The sequence below is a fragment of the Macrobrachium rosenbergii genome, chromosome 40 (genome assembly GCF_040412425.1).
Source record: "Macrobrachium rosenbergii isolate ZJJX-2024 chromosome 40, ASM4041242v1, whole genome shotgun sequence".
NCBI classification, from domain to species: Eukaryota; Metazoa; Arthropoda; class Malacostraca; order Decapoda; family Palaemonidae; genus Macrobrachium; species Macrobrachium rosenbergii.
The window spans coordinates 11857666-11875165 of NC_089780.1; the positions used below are offsets into that span (position 1 = coordinate 11857666).

At 35.2% G+C, this 17500-nt stretch overlaps 1 protein-coding gene across 2 annotated transcripts in view; it reads left to right on the forward strand.

The window, feature by feature from the left end:
• Positions 1–17500, forward strand: part of LOC136826122 (zwei Ig domain protein zig-8-like) — a 248965-nt gene that overhangs the window by 133502 nt on the left and 97963 nt on the right. For both annotated transcript variants that reach the window (XM_067083108.1, XM_067083109.1), the window contains exon 3: positions 8337–8464. In XM_067083108.1, the coding sequence (XP_066939209.1) occupies positions 8337–8464 (128 nt within the window). The remainder of the gene's footprint in view (positions 1–8336; positions 8465–17500) is intronic.

A 17500-nucleotide genomic window follows, 5' to 3' on the forward strand; every position in this document is an offset into this window, starting at 1 on the left:
TTCATGTGCCTCTGGGCTTGTCAAAATCTGACGCCACCTATGGACATCCGAGCACTAAAGTGTTCCATCATTTTACAAATATAATGAACAACCATTCAACTGCGATACTGATCCCTCAAGCGATTAGCACTCGTACATTTATGTAAACAGCAATGGAGTCTGCCATCAGTCTGCCATTACCGCCATGTATTTTGTATTAAAGGTACATCCCGACCTTTTTTAGCATGTTGTACTACTGATAAGCTTTTATCAATTTTAAAGGACGATGGCCGCCGCATCGACGCCAACGAAAACAACGGTTTTCCGTTTCGTTTAAAAATAGATGTGATGTATGCGTAAAACGTACGCATTTTTCGTCATTACTGTTAATGCGTTCTGCATTAAACAACATCTATTCATTTTCCTGCTCGAGTGGCGGCCCAGTGTATAAAAAAAAGTGGGGAATGGGGGTGGGAGGCTTTGGAATTTGAAGCGTAAAAGTCAACTTTTTATGTGAAATATCCGCAGAGTTTGCCGATTCCTAAATATTAACCCCGACTTCATACCCCCAATTAGTGTTGCGCTTTATATGAGTTGATCCAAAACATTTTGGTAAAACGATCCATTGTTTTCCTTTTAGGTTTTTCGAACTATTTCCTCCCAACAGTGGTAACTCATACCTCTTTTTTTTCCCTCCATTTATACTGCTGCTCGTAAATTTGGGATTCCACCGATTGTTCCTGGAACAAAAAAATGTATTTTCACGTGCCCTGTGCGGAGGGTAAAGAAACGCACAATAGATACTTCTGATGAAGTATATATATCATCGAAAGTTTTTTATTTTAGCATTCAAACAAAACAATTAATGGGCTTGGGGAGTTCAGTTATCAACATTTGAGTAAATACTTTTACATTTGAATTGTCGTTAATTTCTTGAACAAGAAGCTCAAATCTTCGTTTAATCTTTCCTTTACGAAATTTGATAAACTATCGTTACATAATACTAATACAAATGGCCTCATGACCCCTCCTAGCTATACCATTTATGAGGACGCAGTTAATGTGTAATGTGGCGTGGATTCCGAATATTGGCTATTAAGGATTAGATGTCTGCCAGGGGAAAGTATATTTACCTTGGGAACCTCTCCCTGTTTGAAGAGAACGGAGAATTGAAGATGCAGCACTTGGCTTGTAAGAGGATCTTAATCACATAAACTTTATAACATATATATATATATATGTATATATATATATATATATATATATATATATATATATATATATATATATATATATATATATATATATATATAAAATATATTATATTCAGGACATGATAATTTTATTCCTAATTTCCCCCATCCATCTCAAGGCCGCTTCATCGAAAGAGCCTCAACAACAAATATTTCCTGCTGGAATGAATATCCAAGATGCTGCTGGAAATCCAGGGAGGTTTTAATTAATCAGGTAACCAGCGAGGTCTCACGGCTTTCTGCCCCCTCCCCACCCCACCCCACCCTCCCACCCCGGGGGGTCTCGCGAGGGCCCTCTCTTTTCATTAAGGATTGAAAATTATAATCCCGGGATCACTTGAGTCATCGTCGCGGCCTTTGAATTAGAATTAGGTCATAAATGAAAGGAAATGGAAAAAAGAAGCGTAAATTGGTTGATGAAACGCATCGTCTCGTCTCCGAGGAAAAATGGTTCGGAAAACCAAAACCACTCCCCCCCCCGCCTTAAAAAAAAAAACAGGAATATACACACACAAAAAATTTAAGAAGAAGAAGCTCCATCAGGGCGCCGTGGCGAAATTAAAAAAGTTTTAATGATTCGGAGTATTAATAATGAAAGCTGGAAGTTTCACCTTAACTATCGTCCAGGCTAATTGGGATATCGTATTAACCTTTAAACGTAATTTGCGCGAGACTTCCTACTCTCATTTTTTAAGTAGTGATGCCTCAGGCTCCCGATATATAAATCCGAGGACGAAACACAAGAAACGATCTCCTGCCCGGCATCGGGGCTTAATTCGGGGTATTGGGTGTCGCCCAATAACCAGATTAGCTTCCGATCTTTTGAACCCTCCCGTCGTTAATGATATCCAAATTGCTCCATTTTTAAACCCGGAAGTATCCACTTGGTACCCTCCTAGGGTAAGGAAACTCGGGGTTGTCGGGGGTAGAGCAGGGGAGGGGGGGGAGGGGGAGAGAGTAACACAAGTCATTCAAATAACTCATTCTGACATGAATGCGAGAAAAGTCTCCTCTAATGAGTGGGGAAAGTCGGCTTCCGCTTTCAAGTGGCGAAAGTAATTCCGGACATAAAAATGATGAAAGGGAGAAAGAAATTAATACAAGGGAGGACTTTAATCGAAAGTCCGACAGGTCCTTTGAACTCGTGATTACTCAGTGGTATGTGATGATACCAAGATCATCATTACTGGTGATGATTTTATGCTTAGATTCGTCTAAAGCGTCTTCATATCAGGATAATATTTTTTTACATTTTATTTTTACGGTGGCGAAATTATCCTAGTGAATTTGTTTTATCAGTTTAGTTAAAAGCATTTTCTGCATTAACGTCACCTTCATCTAAAAAGTTATAACTTGGACTTAAATTAAAATAAATAAAGATTATCTATCGTCATTCGAGAATTTCAAGTCTCACTAGAATGACGTAACTTTTTCTTTTAATCTAACTGCAGTTATTCCTTTGGGAGCAAATGATTTTTATTTACTGCAGGGGCAGTCATATATACATATATATATATATATATATATATATATATATATATATATATATATATATATATATATATATATATATATATATATATATATATACACACACCATTGTCTACATGGAACCACAGTTCTCCTCTTTTTGAAATAAAGGTAGAATCTGTATCACGGAGAACTGGTGGTGTCCTCTTTCATATCTGTTGTCCGAAGTTCAATTTCCCTCTGTCAAGAGATTCGTCGGAGGCTTCAGATTGAACGTTTCCGTTTGTCAAAATGCCTAAAAGTCGTGGCCAAACAAAGGAAGAACGCATCCAGACTAGAACGGATTCCTCGTCAGATAGAGAACTTCTTGGCGAAGACCAAACAATTCGTGATGAAGAAGAATTTCTCGTTTAATCTCTTCGGTATTATCGTCATTGCTGTATTACCTGTCCAGTCAAAAGGGACGACAATAATTGAGATATTTTGCAAACTGCATCCTGCTTATGATAAATGTATTATAAGTAGGATGAACCTTACTTACAGCATATTCAGTTGGAATGTTAATATGTACTTCTACTTTTATGAGTCCACAGTAGTTAAAAGTGGTGTTGATTGCCCGTAGATTTTATCGGCTACATATGGGAAAAATAAATCTATGGATAAAACTCACGTTTTATGTCGTCCGGTTATTATTATTATTATTATTATTATTATTATTATTATTATTATTATTATTATTATTATTATGTCGTATATTTGTTTGTCCCCTTAGACGGGTAGTGCCATCAGGCAACCTAACCAGGTAACTATGGGCATTACCAAAGGGTATTTGCACTGCCACTTCGCTGCAAACACCAGCTTTCTACAGCCACTTTCTCGCCTTTTACTTGACCTCCATTCCCGCTCCCTTTCTTCTGTATTACTTTCCAACCCCTCTAACTATTCCCTCTCAGAGCAACTATGGGGCTTAATCTCAATTTCATTTTTGGATCATTGTACTTTTAATTGTACTTTATTTTCTGGACTTCATCTTGTCTTGCTACTCCGTCTTCAACGGTTCACTCTCTTAACCGTTGAATGGCTAAAAGTGCTGCAACGTTCGAGTTTCTAGCCAAATTTCATTCATTATTCATCATTCATTCGCCTCGCGTCATGCTCCATATAACCTTTCCATTTGTACGGGCTTATTTCTCAAACGAATTTGATCTTAACTGCAGCTTACGACTGCCAGGTTGAATTCCTTACAAGACGCCATCGTTTGAAAGCGAAAGTCATTAATTTACGCCATAATCATAAAACGTTTCTTGATATTTATGAAGGACAGAGTTAATGACAGTTTATTTACATTCCTTTCCAAAGTTACGCTGACATAAACACGAAATCACAGAAACTTCATTTTTATATATTATATGAAGCTTTCCCCTGATTTCGCTGTCAGTCATGAACAGGCCTTTGATCATTTGTAGATATTCGACATGACTCCGAATTCTAGACAGAGTTTCAAAGAACTCACAATCTAAAATTTCAAGAAAACTATTGAAACACCGATTACTCAGGAGGTTAGTTAGAATGCGGTAAGAATTTTCATCAATGGTTAGCATTAAACTTAAATCGCTGATTAAAGAGACAATAAAAATGAAAAAGAATAAAAGGAAAAGCTTCCCAAATGAATGATTATTGTTCAAGGAACAGCCCCTTAAATACCAACAGTATTCACATATCTAGGACAGATCCAAAAAGTTTATATACATTTTTTAATGTTACAAAGACCCTACTTGCTTGCAAACTAATGTTAGTTTTGTTGGGAACTTTAAAAAAATTCTTTGAGTGGCGATTCTATTCTTCTTTTAAAGCCCATCTTATTTTTCATCTGATTACAGTACCTGTTTTAGGTTTGTTGATTTTGAATTCATAACAGCAACGACTGTAATGATTTTATTACTCTGACAACTTAGAAAGATTTAATCTTAATCGGAATTTATGGGATAATATCTACAGGACTTATGACTTTGTAACGACTATATTGATTTTATTATTTTGGCAACGAAGAAAAGTTTAATCTTAGTCAGAACGTACGTGATAATATCTATAGCAGCAATTACTTTTCAGGATCGATAGTCTGCATACGGCAGACTGGAAACAATTTGAACTACATACGAGAAATTCCCCTACATCAATGCAATGCATGAGAGAACGCAACGGTGTAATTGAATTCAACGCAACGTCCATTCCAGCTGTAATATTCAAGTGTATCCCTCGGTCTTCTAACCACGCCTTTAAACGCAAATTCCTCCACATTTTCAGAACTAACTAATACGACCCATGCTTTCAATAGGAAGGCCATTTGGTACGCTAAATAAACGACACAAGAAACTGCAAAATTCACTGCCAAGAAATGGTCTTTATTCATTCAGAAATAGATACACCAAATTCAATATATACTAAGCTTTAAGCAAAATTGAATAAGAAGCATTAAGAGGGAAAATCATGACGTTCAGGTAAAAATCTTCGATATATCTAGCGGTACCCATTCTCTGCAGGATCATGTACAAAAATTTTATACAAAAAAATAATGCATGGTCCTGAACAGCAAAAAAAAAAAAAAAAAAAAAAAAACAGCTTTTAACTTCTATCCAATAAGCGTACGATTTGCTACCATACCATCTAATGCGACAGCCACGCTCGTCTTCGCAACTCAAAAAAATCGTAATTTAACATTATGGGAAATATGCCGCGCTGAAATTTGTAACCTTCAGTGACTAATTAGAAATTCTCCCGTACAACAAACTGGTATTTCATTCCGGCAAGGCAGCCATAGCCGTAAGTCAGATCAAAGGCAACCATTCCTATCAATGATTAACGAACCTCTGGGTTACACCATCGTATATAATAATTAATGGCAGATATAGTAATTAATGGCAGACATTATGAAATAATGAATTTGGAAACAATAGATTAAAACAAATCAAACCAATCTGCATTACGGCATTGCTCAACGCAATAAAGAGCGTTCAATTAAAGTAAATTTATGTCGCCTTCCAACTGGCAAATTCGTTTGACCCATGGTCATTGCTGATTGTTCATATGACCCAGTTCCTGTATAAAGTGGATGCAAATCAACACTAACATTCAAACATATTTCATTTGAATGTTCAAATGTCATCCATTATCGAATAAATAAATTCCAGACATTTTGTCGGAATCTTCATAATTTTTAATTTATCACATTATAAATTTTGACAAATCTGAATAAAATCCAAATTTTATTATTAAAAACCAACCCTTTGGACCAGTCTCATAAAAGGTAATTGTCTTAATTCACTAGTCTGGCTAAATATCGTAATTATAATGTTATCTTAATTAATTTATGTTGTTACTGCTTATGCTATGCTTTCTGTTCACCAGAATTTACTCTTTAGTAATTCTACAATCATGAACGCAAAGCATTGAATTCCAAGACATGACATGGGAATAATGCAATATCCTCCTATCCAGCAAAAAGCTCTAAATGGTGGAATCAGCCCTGATTAAACAAAGAAATATGGCGAATCTATCAAAAGGATCATGGGACTCAGATATTATAGATGAAATCTTCCTCCAACCGGCGATTAAGAAGATTAAAAAGCTATCAACTAGAGCGAGGTAACGGCTGATCTCTGGATTTCTTGGTATAAATACCACCTGTCTGTGTTCCTCACTTCATTCATATACTTGCCAGAGAGGGAGACAGTTTGTCTCTGAAATACGAGCAATAGCACCCTTTTGTTTTTATGGGCTCCTATTATTAGATTATATATATATTTATATATATATATATTCTATTATATATATATATATATATAATATATATATATATATATATATATATATATATATATATATATATATATATATATATATATATATATATTTCTTTTAAAAGTCACGTAATTTGAAAGTAACAAGAATAAAGAATAACAATTCTGAAGAAACCTCAGGGGACCTGCTTGGATACCTCTTAAGACTAAATATCATTCAATATCTTTCATATTACTTAGAAGATATTATCTTTTGTCTTTTTCTTTTTCGTCACACTTTAAAGATGGGAAGGATATTTTGCTTAAACAATTCTGAAATATTCATAAGTCAGTACTTCTGTTCTCCTTATCTTGAAAATACCCAACAGGCAATATCATTCCTTACATAAGGGGGAGAAAGGTTCACCGTAATACAATTACAGTCCCTGAATGGACATCGGTTCTATATTATTTTTCCACCATACCTCGACCAGAATTCTAGTTTATTTAGGTCACGAGAATTACGTCTATTGCTATTTTTGTTGGTGTTGTTATTTGTCGTAACTGAAGTCACTGTGTTGATGTCATGACTGTTATAACGCAAAACAAAAAAAACCAAAAGGAAACGTATTAAAAATACTCCATTCTGTTTCCTCCTCATATTTTTCGAGATGTGAGGGACAGCATTGGCAAGAACACATAAATATCACAAATGCTTTATCAAATTATCGTTCAGTAGTCATTGCCATTATTTTTCCAGTGTTCAGACTAATAAACCAGCTGATTCCCTATCATTATTTTAATATTTTTTAACAAACAGAACAATTATGAAGTATCATTAACCGAATATCTTTCCATATTGTAACAGAATTGAATAGAAGAAGCCTTTTTTTAATCATCCCACCACAAAGAGTGAGAAAACTGCAATTATCCAAATGAATCCACTAAATAAAAGGTCTTACGACCTCCAAACATTATTAAACAGAAAATCTTTCACATCTACCTTACATATAACTCCCATCACATAACAACATCCCCCACAAACCGAAACTCATTAAGCTGTCGATATTTTTCTGAGAATTCACGAGAGCGGACCCATATCTCGAACGGGGATGACGCAATCAAGAGACCGAACCCCATTTCCATTACGTCGGATGATAAATATTGACACATGGAGGAAATGATCACAAATGACAGCGGTTAACGTAATCAGCATCGACCATTTCCGATGTTTATTGGCAGAGTGGAATTAAAACTGATATATAAAGGGTTACGCATCGATGTATCGGCTGATTCAGGGGCCCTGAGCATTAAATATCTAATGGAGAGCAGTTCCTCGTAGTTTTTATTTTTGTTAGTGTAGACGCCATTTTCCATTTGAGAGGTTAGCGTAAGAAGGCGTTAGTTACCCTTTCGATATTTGAAAGTATTTTATAGAGGCGAGGTTTGCAAAAATTATTTATGGTCATATCTTTCTTCTTATTATATAAATGATTGAAAACGTTACATTAAACATTTCGAAGTAGCTTTGTGCTTTATTTAAATCTACATATATTGCATGACTGCTTGTAATTGATGTTAATTTGTATTTATGCATCTAGCATAAATACCTGACACCTTGACCGTCTAATCAGTGTTTATATAAAACATTTTAAATAGTCAACATAACATCATTAACGAAAATAAGACAGAAATTATAACAACGAAACTAACAAACACGCTAAGACACTATCCTAAACCACGTTCAGAAAACAATTTTCAACAGTCAAGATAAAGTGAAGAAAATAATTATAGCAGCGAAACTAACAAACACAGCATCACAGCCTTCTAAACAGCGTCATCTCATCCTTGCTTCCAGGTGTGGAGACGGTGGACGGCTGGTGGGGCCAACAGCCGGAGTTTGGCCCGGCCGAGGATTCTGTAGTTGTCAAAGTGGGCGAGACGGCCAAACTTCCCTGCGTGGTCCAGCACCTCAACGACAAATCCGTAAGTGAATGTTCCTCTTTTCCTAGGCAATTTGGCGGGGGATGTCTTATCATTAGTTTCTCGAACGGCCGGCGAGTTGCTGGCTTGGCTGAGGTAACGTCGTGTGTATATTGATAAATTTCCAGCTAAAAAAATTAAATTGTGAGATAACGTGGTGTATGTATGTAAGTGTGTATATTGATAAATTTCCACCTAAAAAAATAAATTGTCTTTTTAGTGGTGTATATGTGTGTGTAAGTGTATATATTGATAAATTTCCACCTAAAAAAAAAAAATAATAATTTTTTTGATAAGAGGGCCATACAAAATTTTGAATTTGCCGAGAATGCGAGAGATTTCCAAATTGTGGATGTAAATATTACGCAAGGCTACTCAAAACTGGTAAACCCCAAGAGAAGAGGCAGGTTTTAATGAAGGAAGTTTCGACAGCAGTTTTTTAAGTAAAATCGACAAAAACAGAGGCTTCACTTAGGTGGAAATGAAGTAAATTCAGGTTGGAAATGTATCATTTATCAGAGTAAATGTCCAAGGTCTTAATGTCAGACTAACGAGGCTTGAATTTTGTTCTTGTATCACATATTATAATATTTCATTATCTCATCATCGTCATCGCCTCCAACATTATTCTGAAATGTTGAATGAGTATGAGACAAAGAGATTGGGAGAATATTGTGGCAGAATACGCCGAAACTAATCAGGGTTCGACTGCACCATAAAGAGAATCTATTCATATCTGGAATTATAGAATCCCACAATACATGAAACTATAAATATACTTCGCAAGAGTCTAGCGAAGGAAGCATGATGACGATTTGCCCAGAGTAGAATGAACTGTATATGAACGGTCAGTGCAAGAGGCCGCTTGAAGGACGCCATAAATAAATAGAAGAAAAAACGAAAATAAATATCTAAGGGCATTAATGGAGACAGGGAGATATATATAGATGCAGCACAATCAATCATGGCTGAAGTAGACTGCACTGGTAAAAAACCTAGGGGAGTGGGAGGCCAAGCGCTGGGACCTATGAGGTCATTCAGCGCTGATGAGCGAAATCGTGACCAAAGGAGTTTTTAAAGGCGTAACAGGAGGAAGACCTCGCAGTTGCACTATGGAGCAACTGAATTGTTAGGAGAGGGTGGAAAGTCAGATGGGAGATAGGTACTATGAACGGAGGTACAGTAACAGGAATGGAAAGGGTTGCAGCTGATGGCCGAAGGGACGCTGCAAAGTACCTTAACTAATGCCTACTGCGCATCGCGTGAGGATGCACTGAAGGCTCTAAAACCCTTGGGGTATTAAGGGAGAGAACTGTAAATGCAGAAGTTTAGAGATAAAGAATGATGAGACGCAAGACTGAAGAATCTATTAACTTATTTTTCCCTCCTGAAACCATGAAACCATACTGATACCAAGAGACAAGACTGTGGAGATTCAGTATGCTTAGCCATCAAAACCGCACTTCTCCCATCCGAATGAGACCATTCTCACCGACGGTAAGTCGATCTCGTACCCTCGGAGAAAATGAGACCAGCAAACAATATCTCAGGCTGCTTCTTAAAAGTCGTCAGTTGGGCCTCATCCCGCGAGCTGGAAGTCAAAATCCAGCCACATCTTTCCCTCAAGGTCATTCAGGCGTCCCATAGCCCAAGGGGAACATTTTACGTTTCTTCGTTATGTGAACATTCTCCAACCTCACTTAAGCAGTCGAGTAAAATTCCCGGCCCCCTCTCCTAGAGGAGACGTTTATGCAAGCTGCATTATAATTCGTAATAACAGTTTAGACTTAATGTTGCAAGAATGCCCTAATAGCACGAGAAGCATTCAACGCGGAATGAATGGCCCTAAAAACATCCGAATGAATGCAGATAAATTTCAATGATGGAAAGAGTGCTTGTGAATGCGCGAGTGGCCGTATTTTTATTCTAAAATGTGGCCGGGTATTTTGATATACATATGAATATCTTGTCAGTGTAATTATTTACTTATATATTTAATTACTGATTAAATTATTATGCTACTGGTTCGTACATCTATTTATAAGCCGTTAGCATTATTAAATCATTACACTACTTATTTTGTGGTTTAACATAACTTTATTCATTTTTTTATTTATGAAGTCAGTGTTTATGTAATTATCTATAACGCCTGAGTAACCGTTTAATGTATCGTGTAACGTAAGACTTCCGTAATAGCACTAAAATCATATCATTAACCATGGTGTGTGGACTGATAAAGGCGCCTTCATAGAGAACTATTATATTTGATTATTTGGTACCCAAGATACTGTTAATGCTAAACTGGGGTGTATTTTATTTTTATCTCTCTCTCTAATATACAATATATATATATATACATCTCTCTCTCTCTCTAATATACAATATATATATATATATATATATATATATATATATATATATATATATATATATATATATATATATATATATATATATATATATATATATATATATATTGTAGTGTGTGTGTATGTGTGCGTAAGTGTGCATATCATTTCAAGCTGTTTTCATCCCATTTTAAACTTCTTTCTTAGCTTCAGTCATCAATGTGTTTTCGATATATTGGCGTAATACCATGAAATACAAGAAGACTTTCGTTTTCAGATGAATTAACTTTTATTAGTTTGATAAAAAAAAAAAAAATTTTATTACTAAGAGACGGGAAACTGGCGATGAGTAGAAATCTACAAAGGTGAAAAGGACAGGAAATGCATATTGAAAATACGCAGACGTTAATATTGAATTAAGCCGAAAAAAAGGGCAAACTTTCAACAAACGCTTAGACGGAATGAGGAAAATTAATTAATATGTTAAGGAAAAATTCACCTACATAAAGACAAGTTTCAGAAAAACTATACAATAATAATCTATTCTCTCTCAGCAGTATTACAATTCCTCTTCAACAAGAACAGAGGCATTAGCCCTATCTCTCTATGCATCATATCATAACGTCCCCAGCAGCAGAAGATTCCCCCCCAACCCAAACCCGCCCCTCCACCCCGTACCCTTTTATTAAAGTGCCGTCCAGAAGTTTTTATTGGGATTGGTTTAATAATTTCCACAAGCGACGTCTTATCTCTCTCTTTATGGGCTAGCGATGACGTTTCTGAAGTTGATCCAAGCGAGTGACCATAATAACCCCCGTTTCTTTGTTTCTGTCATAAAATCTATAATCCACGCCAATCGACCTGCGCCAGACGATTCTGATGGTGCTCTTATGGGCTTTAGAGGAGGAGTCTGTCTCTCTTTTTTTTTTTTTTTGGGGGGAGTTTCGTTTTTTTTTGGCTGCTTTTATTCTCCCTGTATTATCTCTCTCTCTGGGGGTCTCTCTCTCTCTCTCTCTCTCTCTCTCTCTCTCTCTCTCTCAGTTTCCTTCTGTCTGTTATTGTTTGTTTATCTTTTTATTTGGCTTTCTTTTTTGTGAATTAGTTAGACGTTCTAATTAATCTAACAACGATGATATTTGAATGAAATGAGGTAAAGGAAGCTTCCATTTAGTCAGCCATACCATATATATATATATAGATAGATAGATAGATAGATAGATAGATAGATAGATAGATAGATAAAACAGGTAAAGTAAGCCTCCTTTTTGTCAGCCATACCATATATATATATATATATATATATATATATATATATATATATATATATATATATATATATATATATATATATACAGATAGATAGACAGATAGATAGATACACTCACACAAACACAGCTGCTTATATGAATCTTCACTAAGAAATGCGAACGACTTACAAAAATATTTATAACAGTTCTTAGCTTCAAGTTACTTAATATTAATGATTTCCCTGCGACAGGTTTTGTCCTATAAGAAGGTAACAGTTCTCTGCATTTTTAGACAGAAGTGAAGGACTCTACATTTTACCAAATATCTTTATGTGTACAGCAACCATATTAACTTTGTTTTCTCTTGATGAGCAACCTGTCGTAAAATTATGACCAGCTCTGACGGCATATCGCCATAGAAATCATCTCAACTGAAATCAAATGTATGGATTTTTGTCGGTTTGGATGGTTTTATAGCTTGCTAAAATATTAATGTTTTTCGTGTTTGTAAGAATGTAGTTCTTACGTCATAAAAGTTAAGTTTACCTAACTGGAATATTGAAGGTCAAATGTCACAGAGACATTAAGATTTGCTACAATTTGTAAGTAGAAATAACGGAACTGGTTATGTACATCCAGTGACCAGATATATAAGAAGATTAACGAACCGCCTGGAAGATCACTGGTCAATCTCAGACTCTGTTCATAGGAACAGAATGGAGTGGAATATAAAATTTAGGCCAAAGGCCAAACGCTGCGACCAATGAGGTCACACAGCGCTCAAACGGAAATTGACAGTAAAAAGGTTTGAAAGGTATAACAGGAGGAAAACCTCAAAGCAGTTACACTATGAAACAAATGTAAGGAGAGGGTGGAAAGCAAGATGCAGGAAAGAAACCGAACGGAGGTAAAGTAAAGTGAATGAAATGGTTGCATATGCAAAAGTATCTTCAGTAATACCACACTGTACAGAGTGAGGTGGGCTGACGGCATTACCCCCTACAAGGAAAACTAGTCTTCGCACAAGGTTAAGGGCGATGTGTGATATTATGTCAAAGATATACAATATTCTGAGCAAGGATTTTAGAAAACAGGTACCTGAATACCTGAAGTTATGGCTTCCGCTTTTATAATTATGATGTTTCGGGTATTATCAAGCGAGGCTTCAAAATTCCGTGTTTAGAGGCCATAGCTCTTCCAGAGCCTTATGGTAAACATTTCCTCTTTAAGGGGCTAAAAAATCCCCTTTTTAGGCGCCCCTCCAACAATGACCGTCGTACATTAGTGACCATAACTATTGGCACTTCCTGCGGTCGTAATGTCTAGGCAACCACTTAGTGCCACAACGGTATTCAGCAAATTATTCGCGGACCCGATTCACATGGAAAGGTAAATCTGTATACGGATACTGTATGGATGTTTATCGTAACGGTATAATATACATACACATACATATATATGTATATATACATATATATACTGTATATATATATACACACACGTCCATAATGTGTGTTTATAAAGTAAACACTCTTAAACATAAATATACAGACAGTCTGAAAACTTCGCAAATACCTCCAGATTCATTCTACCACGTCGAGCAATAACTCCCCGATGCTCATTCCAGTCCATATGAAACCACTTATCAAACGAGAGCAAGAGAGAGAGAGAGAGACAGACAGACAGACAGACAGAATGGCGAGCCACACACACATACACAAATGGAATATTGCGGAACAAGGACATAAAACTTTGTTTTCAGCAGTATGCAGTCAGGATTCGTCGAGCAAAAAGGATTTTCCCTTTAGGAGAGTTAATCCACAACTGCATTTTTATTGGCAGTGAATTCCTACACAAAATGTTTCCGTCACTTTTATGTTTTTGCTTCATAATGATGATAATTATTATGCAAGAATGTTTATGAGAGTTATATATTCATAAATATGTAATGTCCTTCCTTCTATAGTTGTTCATTTGCCCAAGTTTCCTCAACGGCAAATTCTTTATTTTCTTTTACACAACTCTGAAATCTCTCTCTCTCTCTCTCTAGCAAACATAAGGGTTTTCATTCAAATGTGTATGCATACATAATTACATGTATACATACATAATTACGTGAGTGCACGAGCCATATATACATACAGATTTTATATATATACATACGTATATATGTGTGTGTGTGTATGTGTACAAATATATATATATATATATATATATATATATATATATATATATATATATATATATATATATATATATATATATATAAGCACATTCAGATGAAGCGTTAATCACAGTGGCATACGCAATCATTCACTGCATGTATATACACATAAATAAACACATCCACATTTTCACTATACAGCTCAACAACACTTCCGCGTTCGTATTCATGCTTGCAAATATTCCCTTATATATTACGGGCAACTCAATCATGCTTTGACGGTCGGTTAAATTTCCTCCCAGCGCGCGCGCGCGCGAGAGAGAGAGAGAGAGAGAGAGAGAGGAAGTAAGTAAACGATCGGACGAGGGGAATAGGGGAAAGGGGAGGAATGAAGGGGGAAGAGTGTTTGGAGGTTAATGGAGATGCGGTTGGCTGCTCGAAAATTGTGTGAGCCTGCCTGGGAAATTGAGGTAATGAGACGCGGAAAATGACGACACTAATTGAAAATGATATTTGTTCGTACTCTCCGCCCGTCCGATACTTGTTTTAGACTTGATGCGTTCCTCCTCCTCCGGTACGGTGCCTCGCAAACGCCAAAGTTTAGGGCTGAACGCAGATGCCCTTGGGGATTTATGATGGCCGGATGGCTGTGTTGGTAATTTGTTTGTTTGTGTGCATGTTCTATGTTATGCATCTCACGTTTCTGAATAAAGGTTTGTCTATATATATATATATATATATATATATATATATATATATATATATATATATATATATATATATATATATATATATAATATATATATATATATATATATATATATATATATATATATATATATATATATATATATATATAGAGATAGAGAGAGAGAGAGAGAGAGAGAGAGAGAGAGAGAGAGAATGGACATGACAGACTACAGCTATCACGTTTTTCTCAAAAGCCGGTTGCTCTTTTTACGTATCAGATTACTGCAGTAAAACATTATATATCAACTCATACAGCTACAGAGAGAGAGAGAGAGAGAGAGAGAGAGAGAGAGAGAGAGATGGATGACAGACTACAGCTATCACGTTTTTTCAAAAGCCGGTTGCTCTTTTTAGTATCAGATTACTGCAGTAAAACTATCAACTCATACAGCTACAGAGAGAGAGAGAGAGAGAGAGAGAGAGAGAGAGAGAGAGAGAATCACTTTCAGTCGCGGCGGAGTTCACACGCAGTCACATGCGTAAGTGGCCCATAACTGAAAACATCCTAGTGTTTGTCAACACAGCCCGAACATCCGGCAATGCCGAATGCAAATAATTGAGAATTCCGAACACGGGGCGCTCGTCCTAACTGATTGCCATCTGCGTGTGTCCACACAATGCTAATTGGCCGCTCTTTAGATTACGGCGCGAACGACATTATCATAATGAAGCCATTACGGCCGTCTGCACGACCAGATGCAGGGTGGGACGGAGCAATTTGAAACTGTGAACAGCCTATTCACGGGGGCAGAAAAGGAGAGGGCTTGTTCTGCCCTGGGCAGACACCCCTTATGTCTCTTTGAGTGTCTGTTTTGATTTTCACAGCCTGTGGCAGAAGCCTCTTTCGAAATAGGTTTTTATTTTTTATTTCTGATGGATTATAAAGTCAAATTCTTCGTAGACGCTTGACACGTAAAATGTGACGCTGAATCCTGTGTGCCGTTCTTTTGCTATAAGGGCAAAGAGAGAATATATGTTTTCATCTCAGTCGTTGTGAGATGCTGTAGTGAGATATATATATATATATATATATATATATATATATATATATATATATATATATATATATATATATATATATATATATATATATACATATATATATATATATATATATATATATATATATATATATATACACATATACATACATACATATATATATATATATATATATATATATATATATATATATATATATATATATATATATATATATATATATATATATATATATATATATATATATATAGATTTCATATACATACGTATATACAATTTATTCTATTTGAAGCCATTGCAACCCGTAAAAACTTATTGCCTGTCATTTCATCATGTTAAATATATTTTGGGTAAAAGGGGTAAAGCTACAATCCGGAAATATGAATATGAAAGAGGAAATATCCTTACATTACATAATGTATGCATTTTCCTGGTTTTTAAAAGAGTTTTATTGTTGCCAAAAAAATCGACAAAAACCTGCCTGGAACCATTTGAAAGGTGCTTTATTTTAAATTCAATAAGTTTCACGTTTTCCCATTTGATATTCAAACCACACATGTACATAAACACAAAATTTATGTTTTTGACGATAAATGCTTTTCATCACATGGACTGAAAGTTAAACTGCAATTTACAAAAATGGCGTGGGTGATTTTAGATACATTTCATGTCTTATACATTCAATGAAAACACTCCAGGCATAATTTTTGTTCTACATAACGAAGCAACGTTGCTACAAAGTGAATATGAGAGAGTATTCTCCGCAGAGTAATGTCATACGACAGCCGTAACAATTTGTTTATTTATTTATTTATTTGTTTTTTTTGCACTATTTGTAAGTGTGATATATGGTCCCTGCTCTCTCTCAAATAAATGTGTCAGAATTTTTATTTGACATATTTTACTTCATAAAATTTTGTGTTACAGTTTTCAACCGAAGTTAGTTCAGATTTCGAAAATTTAGTACAATATATATTCCGCATAAAGCGCCCAAACACAAATGCACAAACACACTAACACACACACACATATATATATACATACATACATACATATATATATATATATATATATATATATATATATATATATATATATATATATATATATATATATATATATATATATATATATATATATATATATATATATATATATATATATAGCTTTCATGCTCGAAAAAATCAACAATATTTCTTCTCCTCTGCATTTCGTCCATTTGTTGAAGTATAATTATCATTTCCCAATATTTGTCTGCTACATGCAAAAAAATACAATATGAAAATACTGTTTGATATTTTACAATCAAAACTGGTCACAATATTACTTCAAATATTGCTTGCAGTAAAAAATTTCATTGTAAAAGAAAGAAGGAGGCGAGGTTAAAAGTTTGCTTAACCCTGGAAAAAAATTTTTTTAAAAACTTTCCGTCTGAAAAGCCTGAAAATTTTACGACATTCCTATTAAGTATAAAGGTCAGATGGATGATTCTTCGTTTGTTTAAAGGGGAAGGGAAAAGATAAGTTGA